General features: G+C 40.4%; 1 protein-coding gene across 4 annotated transcripts in view; it reads left to right on the forward strand.

Annotated features, from left to right (window-relative positions):
- SKP2 (S-phase kinase associated protein 2) overlaps positions 1-14279 on the forward strand; it is a 35472-nt gene that overhangs the window by 8439 nt on the left and 12754 nt on the right. For all 4 annotated transcript variants that reach the window (XR_002522490.2, XR_647907.2, XM_003899582.4 and 1 more), the window contains exons 3-7: positions 3609-3720; positions 6479-6622; positions 8316-8450; positions 10342-10440; positions 11592-11722. Coding sequence is in view for 2 of the 4 variants with exons in the window: in XM_003899582.4 (XP_003899631.1) it covers positions 3609-3720; positions 6479-6622; positions 8316-8450; positions 10342-10440; positions 11592-11722 (621 nt within the window). In the remaining 2 variants the exon portion in view is untranslated. The remainder of the gene's footprint in view (positions 1-3608; positions 3721-6478; positions 6623-8315; positions 8451-10341; positions 10441-11591; positions 11723-14279) is intronic.

Raw genomic sequence — 14279 nt, forward strand, 5'->3', positions numbered from 1 at the left:
CTGCTGCATTATTTAATCTTTTCTTGTACCTCACTTGCTCTTCACTGAACAATTTTGCGAGATAAATCTGTCAATTTCCTTTCCTGCAGGTAAAGAAACTGAGGCCAGAAAGATTAAGTAACTTGCCCAAGTTCACAGACTTGGGGTACCACAGCCAGGATTCCAATCAAAACTGCTGCTTTCTCAGTCCAGTAGTCCTCAGATGTGTTGAGGGGGCCAAGCACATGGTGTCAGTATGATTTTTACAGATTATAGTAAAATCTCAACGTATTAGATTCAAAATTGAAGTATAGTTAAGTTCACTTCCATAGAGGCCATTTCCTCCAGGAAGGCTTCCCTAATCCCTGCGGCATTCCCATGTGCTGCACAGCACCCTGAATCCTGCTGTAGCCCATCAGGATAGTTGATTGAAATTTCCTGTTGAATTGTTTGTATCTCTCGAACTCAGAGTAGAATAAGGGTCAGGATTGTACCTTACTTATCGTTGCATCCCAAAACCTAGAACAGATCTCCATTTATATAGTACATAGTTAATATGTGAGTTTATGACTACACTTAGCCAAATGTAGTTATGCCCAGTCAATTACTAGATTCTGATCTAGATATGTAAGAGGCAGCAGAGGTCTGAGGGAGTTGGATTAATAGGAGAAAAACTTGAGAAAAGCCTGTCATTCAACTTTGTTTTCAATTTGGGGAGCAGGGCAAGAGCCTGGTGTGAGAACCTTTGTCCCCTGCCCTTGTTGACTTTGGAGGAACTTTGTGGCCGTGATGAAACAGCTGCCATGTGGAGGAGCCTCCTCACAACCTCCAGCTGCCTCCCTGGATCAGCAGGGGTGATCTGCCTTCAGCTTTCTACCCCTAGCTTTCAGGGCCTCAGTCAGTCCTTTAATTTTGTCCCCTGAAGGACGAGGGGTGAGGGGAACAGGCATTCATTGAACAACTGTGTATCTCCTACTCATTCTTGAAGAGAGGCCACTTCCTCCAGAAAGACTTCCTTAACCCCTGTGCCGTTCCCATAAGCTGCACAGCAGCCCGAATCCTACTGTATATCATCAGGATAGTTTACTGAAGTTTCCTGTTTGTTTCTCTGTATCTCTCAACCTCTGAGCAGAATAAGGGTCAGGATTGTGCCTTATTTGTCATTGTATCCTTAAAACCTAGAATAGACCTCAGTGTATAGTACAGATTTTATAAAGATGGGAGTGGATGAATGTATCAGCTTGATGCTAGTTCCTGAGAATACAAAAATTGTTTAAAAAAAAAGGGGGGGGGTTTGTTCTCAAGAGCTTCTGGGGGTCTAGAGAGATGAGTAAGTAAATAATGAAATTATGGTACATAAGTGGCCTGTCCTTGTTGATGTCCTGGGAGGCTTTCTGTAGGAACTGGGGCTTCCATTTGATTTTAAATGAATAGTAGTTGGAGGCAAGCAAGCATGTGCAGAGGCATTGAGATATGACACAGAATGACTCATTGTAAGAATTACAGGTAGCTCCAAATGGCTGGAACACGTTTCTAGATAACGAACCTAGAAAAACTAGTTGGGACCTGGCTGAAAGCCTTTAACTTTGTACTAAGCATTGTGGACTTTAGCCTAAATACCTGGAGTGTACCACTGAAGAATTCTAACTGAGAGAAAGACATGATGGTTTAGAAAGACTGCCCAGGGCAGCAGGTGTTTGTCACACTCCTCGGTGCTTTTCTCCCTCGTGTCCTCAAACCCCTTACACAGGGCCTGGTACAAAGGACATGCTCAGTAAAGACTGGCACCTTTAAATGCTAGAGGGAGGAGAGAATATCACCACAATTGTTGTAGAAGATCCATCAGAGGTGGAAAGCCTAGGAAGGCAGTCATTGAACTCATCTGACCATTTTTTAGGATTTCTTCATTGTGCGTTTATTTCCTTCTTGGCAATTGTTATATTATCCTGACCTTGTGGGATTATTCTGTGTATTCATATGTAAGAGTTTCATACTTGTTGAATATTTAGAGATTGCTTCTATGAAAGAAAACTGCTTTTCCTGCATCCACCTTTCTCCTGTTCTAAACACAGCAGCCAGAGTGATCCTTTTTGAACTTACGTGAGAGCCTGTCACTCCTGTGCTCAGAATCTTCTAGTGGCACTTCATCTAATTCAGTGTCAAAGCCAAAGGCCTTTATCATGACATAGGAAGCCTGCATGACCTGGCTGCTCTCTGATTTCTACCCACCCACCTTGCTCACTCTACTGCTCTACACTGGCCTCCTGGCTATGCCTCAAAACACACATGCTGTTCCTTGCATCCAGAACACATCCCAGATACTCACAGGGCTCATTCCCTCACTTTGTTGAAGGCTTTGCTTAGTGATCATCATCTCAGTACGGCCTTCTCTGACCACCGTGTTCAAACTTAATAACATCTGCCCTGAGCTCTCTGTTCTCTTCCTTGCCCTGTTTAATTTTTCTGCACAGCACAGATCAATTTTACTATATCATATAATGTAATTATTTTTTGATGTGTGATTATCTATTCCCCATTACTGGAATGAAGTCCCACGAAGATAGTGTTTTGAGTCTGATTTACTACTCCTTCCCAACACCTAAAATGATACCTGGCACCATAGTAGGAGCTCAGTAAATATTTGTTGAATTAAGAAATGACAGCACCCTTTTGTATTGCTCTTTTAGGTAAACTGTGCTTTTTGTAAACCTGAAAGAAAATATAGTCTGTTCTCATGCTGCTAATAAAGACATACCCAAGACTGGGTAATTCATAAAGGAAAGAAGTTTAATTGACTCACAGTTCAGCCTGGTTGAGGAGGCCTCAGGAAACTTACAAGCATGGCGGAAGGGGAAGCAAACATGTCCTTCTGCACATGGCGGCATCAAGAAGTGCAGAGTGAAGGGGTTGGGAAAGCCCCTTATAAAACCATAAGATCTTGTGAGAACTCACTTATCACCAGAACAGCATCAAATTACAGGGGCGGTTATCACCGGGTAATCGTCCCCATAATTTGATTACCTCCCACTGGGTCCCTCCCGCAACACATGGAGATTATGGGAACTACAATTATAGATGAGATTTGGGTGGGGACACAGCCAAACCATATCAGAAAGGGAAGAAGATTTATTTGCCTTTTAAATAAGGTCACCACTGAGTCCACATCAGAGAGAAACAAGGCCTTCCTTTGCACCCAGAAGCACCACAATATCTTATTGATGTCAATGAATTGACAACATCATTGAATGACATTTGAGAGGGTGGGACTTGCTCTGCACCACTGTTCATGCCCCAGCCTCCAATTGGCTGGCTAGAGCTGAAGGGAAGAAGAATAGGAAAAGTGTTGTTGGTTTTCTCTTTTTCATTTGCTGAGAGAGTGTGGTGGTCACTTCAGGGTATATAGATGATGGAATGGGGAATTTAGCACGAATGAAATTACTCATCACCACGATTATTTTTCTGTTCAACAAAGTTTTCAGACAAAAATAATTGTGAGGATGAGTAGTTTCATTTGTGCTAAATTCCCCATTTAAGCTAAATGTTGTATATTCTTTATGTGATTGGAAAGACTCAGTAGACTTGGTAGGGTGAAAGAATGGTGATGGCAAACACTTGTTTTCCCTCCAAAGGTGTTTCATGGGACTCCCTTCCGGATGAGCTGCTCTTGGGGATCTTTTCCTGTCTGTGCCTCCCTGAGCTGCTAAAGGTCTCTGGTGTTTGTAAGAGGTGGTATCGCCTAGCGTAAGTATTTTTCACCCCTTTTGCATACGTAGGGGAGGAAGAGGAGAGGAAAGTTATTTATTTGTTTTGGTCTCATGAAACTAAAACCCAAGAAAAATAGAGCAGCACAAAGCAAACTAGGTATGTTCATATTTTTATTAATAAGTGTCCTCATTTCACAGTGGAAGAGGAATTTCCTGGAAGGGGTAAACTTACCAATGTCTGGAAACCTCTTTGCCCTGTATTCAGTGCAGCATGTGTTTATTGGATGCTGACTGTAGGCCAGGCGGTGTGCTTTAAGTGCAGAGGTAGTTACAGAGGTGCATGCAGACAGCAATTCCTCACGCTGTTGGGCTGAGCAGTAAGCACAATGGGGAGAGGGAACGCAGACTTGGTGTTAGACCTGAGTGCACACCCAGCCTCTGCTGCTTATGCTCTGCATGACCTGAGTGAGTTACTTGACAATGCTGAGCTTCAGTCCTCCCATCTGTAAATGGGGATAATGGTTATGAGGAGGAAACCATTGGTTATGAGGATGAAATGTGAAGATGCCGGTATAATGCCTGACTCACAGACATGTTCTGCACAGAGTAGCCATTGGTGGGGTTGTGCTTTTTTTTTTTGGCAACACTTTTGAAGTGTGGAAGGTGAGTTGCATGTGGAAAGACTTGGTGAGCTGGAAAGGCAATACAGGCCTGGAGCAAGAAAAAGGCTATGTTTATGAACTGGAACTTTTTACTATCGTCATGCCTTCTCATCCCTATCCTACCCCCTAGTCATTCTTTGCTTTGTGTTTAAAGGCCATCCGTCTGGCTTCTCCCTCCACATACTTAGAACTCCCTGTGTGAGATAGCAGGAGGCTCTTGCCATCAAGGGTGTGCTGGTATTTACAGGTGTGGGTTGTTTGCTTAGAAGAGCCGCAGAGAGGTTTGCACACCTGGAATGCTGGTGCAAGTGGCAGGCAAGTTTCACATACCCTCACCGTGCTCAAGAAACCCCACTACCCCACTTTGGTTTTCTTTTTCTGCCAGCTATGCATTTGTCCTCTTCTTGCAGAGTCTGTTAATCCCATTTAAAAATTTTATTGTATATATTTAAGGTATACAGCATATTTTGTTATATGTATGTGAAATGGCTACTATAATCAAGTACATTAACATATTTATTATCTCACATAGTTACCCCTTTTTTGTGGCAAAAGCACCTAAAATTTACTCTCTTAGCAAAAATTCTGACTACAATACAGTATTATCAACTCTAGTCTTCCTGTTGTACACTATATCTTGGAATGTGTTCATCCTGCATATCTGTGGCTTAGTATTCTTTGATCTACATCTCCCCTACAGTCTGTTAAACTTCATCTCAGTTGTCATAAAAGTAATAACTGACATTTATTAAGCACTTGCTATGCGACAGTGCAGTGTTTGCAGTTTAATCCTCTATATGATTTTAAGTGATGGTGTTTGTGTCATCTCAGCTTCAGAGATGAAGAAACTGCAGGGTCAGGAATAGTAGGTTGAGAGATAAGTGGAAAGGCAGGAAGCTAAAGTCTGGCTAACTCCACAGTCATGACCATCATACCATATCTAGTTATGCTTGGCTTAGGGTTTAGGTAGCTCCCGAATTCATTTTTTCTGTGAGATGTTTATCTTCCTAAAAAATGTATATTATTTAGAAAGAAAACAAATTGTTCCAAAACTTTTCCCAGATTGTTATTGAATGCTGGTTAAGCTATAGTTTGCCTTCTTGCAAGAGGAAACATCAAGCATGAGATTCAAGACAACCAGAGCAGTGCTGATCTCGTGTTAATACCTTGGAGGCCAAAACGGATTTCTGTCTGGTCAAGAAGATACAAAAGTGTGCCACTCTCTTAAGGTTATCTTATCTACAGTCCACCTTTTTATTGCTAGAGGTCAAATCACACACTGACAATTTTTTTATGATGAAATTATTTCATAACTCTGGCCAGTGGTCCACTTATTTCAAGCACTATGAGAAAATTCTAGTACACCTAAGCATTTAAAATGTTCCTTCATGTGCTTGTCATTTTATTTTTTTAAATTGAATTCAACTATGGGTATTAAAACCCTCTTATTGTGGTATTCAGTACCTTTCTTGAACGTCCCTTTTGTTTTAGAAACACCATCTATAATCTAAGTTATATTTTTCCCTTATTTCACATTAGTTCATACACACACATATATACACATACATATACATATATGTATGTTTTAAGCTTAAAGATATTATAAGGCACAGCTGAACTATGACTATTCCTATTGGATATCTATGACAGCCTTATTTCATAATAAAATGCTAACTTTCCTTCCTTTAGTAATAGTTCCCTGTTGCTATAGTAATCATGGTAATTGCTTAACAAAAGTGGCAAATAGGATCTTCTAAGAAGTTTTGAATCTATTTGCCTAGTAATATAATAATTAATTGATTTGAGCAATCATTTTTTAAATTGTCAACTTGAATGCTGGAATATGATTCTCTGGTTCTAGATCACGGCAGTGCTAATGTTCACATTGAACCATCTAAATTGGAAGTATATAGATAGAGAAAGATAGAAGCTTATCCCTGGTGAGATCAAGAAAAATTCTCTAATGCCTTAAAAATCATAGCTAATTGTATAGTCGATTTAAAAACAAAGGTTCATTTAGAATGTGCTTCAAGGGGATTTAGCAGCAGTGTTCTCCTTGTTAGTAATGTTGTTGAGGACTTCCAGCATTTAGTGTGACCTGACTGGCCAAATTAAGCATCTCCTCTTTTCTAGGTCTGATGAGTCTCTATGGCAGACCTTAGACCTCACAGGTAAAAATCTGCACCCGGATGTGACTGGTCGGTTGCTGTCTCAAGGGGTGATTGCCTTCCGCTGCCCACGATCATTTATGGACCAACCATTGGCTGAACATTTCAGGTAAAGATGAAGAATCCCTGGAAAAGACTATTTCTGAATTTCGAGGTAGAAACAGATCAAAGCTTTCTTTCTCTTTCTTTGTCTTTCTTTGCCTTTCTCTTTCTCTCTCTTCAGCCTTATAGCCTATGGTAGGTTATCTGTGCAGTGTGAGATGTTAATTCCGTACTTTGCTATGGGGCCTTTGTACTGAAAGCTAGCATAGATTTCAATGACACTGTTCCTATTTCACTCAAGGTTACTGTTAGTCTCTTCCCAGGGTGAAAGAAGCACATTTATCTTCTCAAGTCCTCAGCTGATGAGGACTGTGAGTCCCACAAGGCAGGCACAAGTAAAGCACTCACCGGCAGATGCAAGGGTGCTCAGTTACTTCCCCACCGCCCATTTCTTATCAATAAAAAAAGTGAGGAGTCTTTTCATATTTGTAGCTTGGGGTTTATGATTTTTGTCATGGAGAAATTTGGAACCTGAAAAAAATTCCCTCTTTTCGTTTGTTTTGTAGAATATTTTGAAAAAGAATTTTCTGTTACTAGTAATTTTGCAATACTAAGGTTACTGCTATCACATACTTGAGTAGAATAACTAGGTACTCAACAGAAAAACAAGCTGAAGACAGCAGAGCTAAAGACAAAACATGTCTCTTGACTCCAGTACTTTTTCCCTTCTTTCTGTAGTCAGAATCGCCTCTCCCACTGCTTTTTATCCTGTTCCTCCTGCGGCTGTTCCTTCTCAGTCTCCTTCACACATGTGATTTCCTTTGTTCAATCCAGGATCGGTTCCTGGCTGCCACCTTTTTCAAATCCAAATGCTGTCCTTGGACAAGCTGTGTCCTATACACCCACATTTATGCCCAGGACTCTCAGTTCCTCATCTATAGCTTGGCCCTCCCTTTCAAACTCCCAAATTTCTAATTACTTAAAAACTTCTGTACCTGAATTTCTTACGAGTACTTCAATATTAGCATAACTATTATTAAATTTGGTCTCCCCTCTTTTTTTTTTTTTTTTTTTGAGATGGAGTCTTGCTCTGTCACCGAGGCTAGAGTGCAGTGGTGCGATCTTGGCCCACTGTAACCTCCGCTTGCTGGGTTCAAGCGATTCTCCTGCCTCAGCCTCTCAAGCACTGACTTGACTGCAGTGCTGGGACTGCAGGTGCACATCACCGTGCTCAACTAATTTTTCATATTTTTAGTAGAGATTGGGTTTCACCATGCTGGCCAGGCTGGTCTCGAACTCCTGACCTCATGATCTGCCCAACTCAGCCTCTCAAAGTGTTGGGATTATAGGCGTGAGCCACCACGCCCGGCCTGGTCTCCCTTTAAAACTTGCACTTCCACTATCTTCCCTGTTCCATTGCTGCTCACCCATTCACCCCTGCTAGAAACCAGGAGCTGTTATAGTTTCCTTGTCACCCACGTCTGGCTCATTGTTGTGATGCCCACTCATTATTTTCTAAGTGGGACTATATTAGCAGCAACATCTGTACTTGGCAAAAATCCTCTTGAATTTTAAAATGAATGAAGATGGGAATACACTAGTAGCAATTTGTTTTATGACCCTATAGTTAATGCTTGAAGTATGTATTTAGAGTCTTGTTTGTGATTGACTGCTCATTTGGGGAGACAAAGGGGTCTGATTTGATCGGATGTACCTGTGAGAGCCACCTATGGAGCCCCTTTTTTTCTCTCCGTGTTTAGCCCTTTTCGTGTACAGCACATGGACCTGTCGAACTCGGTTATAGAAGTGTCCACCCTCCAAGGCATACTGTCTCAGTGTTCCAAGTTGCAGAATCTAAGCCTGGAAGGCCTGCGGCTTTCGGATCCCATTGTCAAGTGAGTGGCAGCCAGAGTGTCACAAAGGCAGTTGTTTTTATGTGTATGAATTTTTTTCCCTGTATATATATAACTGGGGTGCCCTTCTAGCCATATCCAGGTGGATACAGAAAATTTCTAGTGCAGGGCTCTTGCTTCTGCAAAACTTTTCAGGACTCATTGAAGCAACAGAAGCTTGAATGCTAACTATATGCCAGGCCCTGTGCTAGTTTCTAGAGATACAAGGATGAACAATGCATGTGTATTATTTGGAAGAAAATGAATGCTCCAAAACTTTTCCCACATTGTTAGTGAATGCTGATTAAGCTATAGTTTACCTTCTTGCAAGAGGAAACATCGAGCAAGACATGTCTGTTTCCTCTTGCAAGAAGGTAAACTATTTATGAGCAAGACAGATAATTACCATGCTAGTGTGTTTATTAAATATTTCGGTGAATATGTGGCAACACGCGAGGAGCCGCCTTCTTAGAGGAAGGAAGTGACTCTTGAGTATTGAAGATATCTAGGTAAGAGATCTCCAGGTAATAAGATAAAGCAACCAGTCTAGGTAAAGCTTCCTATGTGGTTCTAAACTCTACGTGGTTGGAAGTTACTGGAGCACAGGACTAAGGGAGGGGAATGACAGGAGGTGAGGAGAGTCAGGGACCAGATTGTAATAGGCCCCTGTGCCTTGCTGTAAGAAGAATGGACTCTTCCATCAAGAGGGAAGCATGGGCCAGGTGTGGTGGCTCACACCTGTAACCCCAGCACTTTGGGAGGCTGAGGTGGGCGGATCACCTGAGGTCAGGAGTTTGAGACCAGCCTGGCCAACATGGTGAAACCCTGTCTCTACTAAAAATACAAAACTTAGCTGGGTATGGTGGTGCATGCCTATAATCCCAGCTACTCAGGAGACTGAAGCAGGAGAATCGCTTGAACCCGGGAGGCGGAGGTTGCCATGAGCTGAGACCACGACATTGCACTCCAGCCTCAGTGACAAGAGCAAAACTCCATCTGAAAAAAACAGGAAGCATGGTGGAGAGAGTTGTTCTGAGAGTGGAAGGAAAACGTCAAGAGTTGAAATTTAGGAAATGAACTTGCCAGGCACCATGGAGGGTCCATTGAGGATAGAAGAAGCTAGAGTAGTTAAGGATACTGCTGTGTTCATTCAAGTGAGAAATTTTGAAGTCTGATATGAAACAGATAGCAATAATAGCAGCTAATGTTTTGGGGCATGTATTATGTGCCAGATAGTGAATTTTGTAAATGCGTTTTCATTTAATTCTGACAGCAACCCCATGAAGTGTGATCTTACTTGTTTCCTTTTTATAGCTGTGGAAACTGAGACATGGGGAGACTGAATAAGTCTTTTCCAGGGTCACACTGTTAGTAGGTGGCTGAACCAAGATGTGAACCTAGTGATGTAATATTTCCAGAATTCTTACTCTTAATCACTAAGTTTTACTAACACAGGGCATTTGGGGATGTAGTAGAGAAGATGGCAAATTTGAGAGATGTATAATCAAAAGAACCTGGTGATTTTACAAGTAGAAGTTTGCAAGCTAATTCTAATTATGGGTGAAATGGATATATGTTTATTCCATTGTGTTTTTAATTCAAAAAGTACATTGATTGATATTCTTGTGTATTTGCTTCGTAGTAAGTCTTTTATCACATTATATCATATAATCTTCTTGATAACCCTACCAAGAAGGTTTGATAATGCCATTTCACAGGTTAGTAAACTGAGGCAAATTATCCTGTTTGATGTCTGAGAGATAGTGATATACATTTTAAACTCACTGACTCAAAGACCTATGAACTTAACTACACTTGCCTGCTTTCATCTACATGTTGTTGATGAATAGCGTCTTATTGGTCTTTTTCTTCTGACGTTTTTCTCTTTTTCCAGTAATCTCGCACAAAACTCAAATTTAGTGCGGCTTAACCTTTCTGGATGTTCTGGATTCTCTGAATTTGCCCTGAAGACTTTGCTAAGCAGCTGTTCCAGGTATGAAAGATGTGACTTGATTATAGACTCTTATATCAAATGTAAAATTATCCCTCACATCTGTATAAAATTGGATGAACTTTTTGAGCTTTTTGTAACTTTCCAGGCTCTTGATTTGGTGAATGCAGCGTCTTTTGTCCTCTAAACTTTCTGTCCGAACTCAGGAGCCAAGTCAATTGAGTTTGCAAGCGATACTTTTTTATCTCTCTTTTGTTTATTTGGAACTATTAAAGTAAGGGAAGTATAGTAGTGTCTGTCAACAGTATATTTGTAAGAAATCAACTCACACTTAACTATACGTTCAGGTTTTTTCCCCTATGGTATCTGTAGACCTAACTTACAATTTTTGATCAAATTTTGTGTTTTATAAATATAGACCATAAATTTGGGCAATTCTATTAACAATAGCTTTCATAATAATGTCAGCACATAAAGGGTACAGAGTTACAGATGTTAAGTGAGGGGAATACATGCTTTTTGGAATACACAGTACTATGCATATGTGTGTTTTTAAAAAATATCCCTTGGTCTCCATGGTACATCTGTGTCTTGTTAATGGTCCATTTAAAATAGATTGCCTCCGGATATGAATGATATCAGTGAGATCAAATGTATAGCCCTATATTTAGTCAGCAGTGCCAGAAGTGGGGAGTGGGGATTAATGGTTGTATTTTGTCTCTGAAACCCTCGTTTTTGCTCAGTTAGCAGAGGCACAGTAAGATGAAGTGGCTTTTTGCAATGTCAGCATCTCTTTTGTGCAATCCTTTAATTGTATAAAACATCCTGAGTGATTGTTCAGTCTGTGTTGGGTGGTTGGTAGTTTGAGAAGGCAAACATAAAAGACTAGCATTTCTACCTGCAGTACTGGATAAGGTTTGAGCCATCAGGAAGAGAGTGCTTCTCTCCATTTCCAGGAGGAGGCAGCATTCACCAAGGTCCTTCTGATCCCCTGGCAACTTTCAGGGGCAAACAGGGTATACTTAGGAGCCTAGAGGTAGCTGCTGTTAGAGAAGCAGGTGTTCTATGCATGAAATGATAAGGAATCAATGGCTTTGCATTTTCTTTGTTTGCGGTTTGAGGCAAACTCATTCCCGTGAGTTTTAATTGGTTTCATGGTTTCATATTTTCTTTATTACCCCTCTTTTGTGCAGACTGGATGAGCTGAACCTCTCCTGGTGTTTTGATTTCACTGAAAAGCATGTACAGGTGGCAGTTGCGCATGTGTCAGAGACCATCACCCAGCTGAATCTTAGCGGCTACAGAAAGAACCTCCAGAAATCAGGTTAGAGCTTCCAAGCCTGAACCACTGAGGCCTTCACAACGTAATAGATGAGATTCATTGAGCTTCTCCTAATCGTTCCTCCACATAAGTTTTCTCATTTAATCCAGTGCATGTGTTAGTCCCTTTTTGCAGATGAGGTGGCTGCTAAATCAGAAGGGTTAGGTGAAGGTAAACAGCTAGTGAGCTAGAGCCAAGGTTTGAATTCAGGATCTAACAGTAGAAACCTTTACACTTGAAAACAATTTATTTTTAAGCAGAAAAACTTTTAATCAACTAAATGATTAGGTAAACCCCAACATAAAAATACATAAATGTAGCATTTCATTAGTATTAAATAGTGGTTCTTCATTAGTTAATGGGGCTGTTTTGTCTGTATGGGGACATTTGTCAATGTCTGGAGACATTTTTTATTGTCACAGCTGTAGGAATGCTGCTGGTCTTTCTTGGGCAGAAGCCAGGATGCTGCTGGACGGTGTATAGGATGGAGCATATCATGCACAATAATCTGGTCCAAACATCAGTTCCAAGGTTGAAAAACTCTGTTAATAAGTTCATATTTATGACTTTTACTTTTTATTCAGTCCAAGAGGGCAACGAGGTTTTTTAGATGAAAACAGGCCTTAGGAGTCAGGGGTAGCAGGGAACAGTCTTTAAAAACCTTAATATTCAGTTACGCTTTATTTTACTTGTATGTTAATGAGAAAATCTTGATTTGCAAAGATAAGTGATTACAAATGGCAAGTTTTTTAAATGGCTTCACCGTCGCAGGCCAACATTCAGTTTGTGGGCTATGCAAAACCTAGTTAAACCAGCAACACACATCAACCATATCTTGATGTTAGTACTAGCTTATTTGAGTGTGTTTTGTTTATTACAGTTTTTATTATTCTGAAAAAGATTTGAATCAAACATCTGCAGAATATATCTTAAAATTTAAGTAGTATAAAACTACTTCTCCAGGACAGACGTCCTCTGGTAAGATGTATAAAGCTATAGAAAATAATTGCGAGCCTCTCATGAGTGGGTAGAGATTCGAGTCTTTCACCTGTGCAAGGACTCAAATTTGGACTACTGCCATTCCAAACATTTGCATTTTCAGACAAGGTGAACACTTTCTTTAGCAAGCCGTAAAAGCAGCGATCATGTCTTCATTTCTTACCACTCTCCCCACCCAGTATTTATAATTACTATTTTAAAACTGATCATAGCTTTATACAGTCATTTTAAAAAATGCAAAATATAGAAAAACGCAAAGGGAAGCAAATTATCAATAATCTAACATCTTGCTAGGCTTTTTCCTGTACAAACACTGTTTTTTTTAAATGGGACATAGTATATTAAATACTTTGTAATATGCTTTTTTTTCCCCCAGATAACCCCATTTTCAGTGGCTACATTATGTCATCATCAGTGGCTATGTGATAGTCCATCAAATAGATATGGAATAATTTATATTAAATCAATAACAATTTATGCAGTTGATCTTCTAATGGACATTCACAATCTTCCCAGTTTTTCTCTACTATAAACAATTTTATGAGTGACAGAGACAAATCTTTGGATGCATTTCTAAGGATGGATTCTTAAAAGTGGAATTGCTGGGACCAGCATTAGGTACTATTCTCAAGTTTTGGATAATTTCTGCCAAATTTTCCTCCAAGAAGTTTAAACTCCCACCCACGAGCATCCTCTTGGTGTGAAATTCCATCAGTCTTGGTTCTTCTCTGTTTGTCTGCAGGTGAAGGGAAGGCAGTGCCTTGTTTATATTTCTTTCCCACATCTGGATCTTTCACTACTTTACCGAAAGATTTTCTGACATGAACTGAGGCTGTGGGCACAAGGTTGAGAAACTGCTGTAGGCAAAGTGCTGTTGGTTTTGTCCAAGTTTGGCTTAAAACCGTTCCCTTTGTTCCTCCAAGAAAGAGAACAGAGAGCCTGTTTACCGAGTTTTGGCAGAAATAGTAGGTATTAAAATTCTGCTTGCTAGACACATTCAGGACAGAGAGGCAGAATATAAATTGAAGTGTTAGTTTTTTAATTATACAATGGGGATAAAAAAAGTTTTTAATGTCATTAACAATAGCACACACCATTTCATTATATATGAGATAATATGGATTTGGTTTTAGCTAATAGACTGGTACCAGATGGCCTGGGTTCAAATATCCACTCTGCCATTTACTGGGTAGACTTGAGCAAGTTGCTAAACTTGCCTGTTCCTTAGTTTTCTCAGCAGTAAAATGGAGATAAGTAGACCCCATCTCTTAGAATTACAGGAGAATAAATGAATTAAGATATGTACAGCATATGGAACATTTCTTGCCACATGGTAAGAGTTCAGTTACTGTTGGCTGTTATTACTGTTCCTTCCCCCACTACCCCCATCACTACCTTTCCATGGAGCAATGGATGAGGCACAGAAACGTTTTGGTCTTGGATTTGACCTTGACTTCTGCTCACCTCTCCTTTGAATTGACGGGTTGGATTATGTGTTTCTAAGATCCCTTCTAGCTCAGGTTGGGTCTACTGTTTGTGGTGAAATGAAGGGGACAGTGAA

Source organism: Papio anubis, chromosome 5 (assembly GCF_008728515.1).
Source record: "Papio anubis isolate 15944 chromosome 5, Panubis1.0, whole genome shotgun sequence".
Taxonomy (NCBI): domain Eukaryota; kingdom Metazoa; phylum Chordata; class Mammalia; order Primates; family Cercopithecidae; genus Papio; species Papio anubis.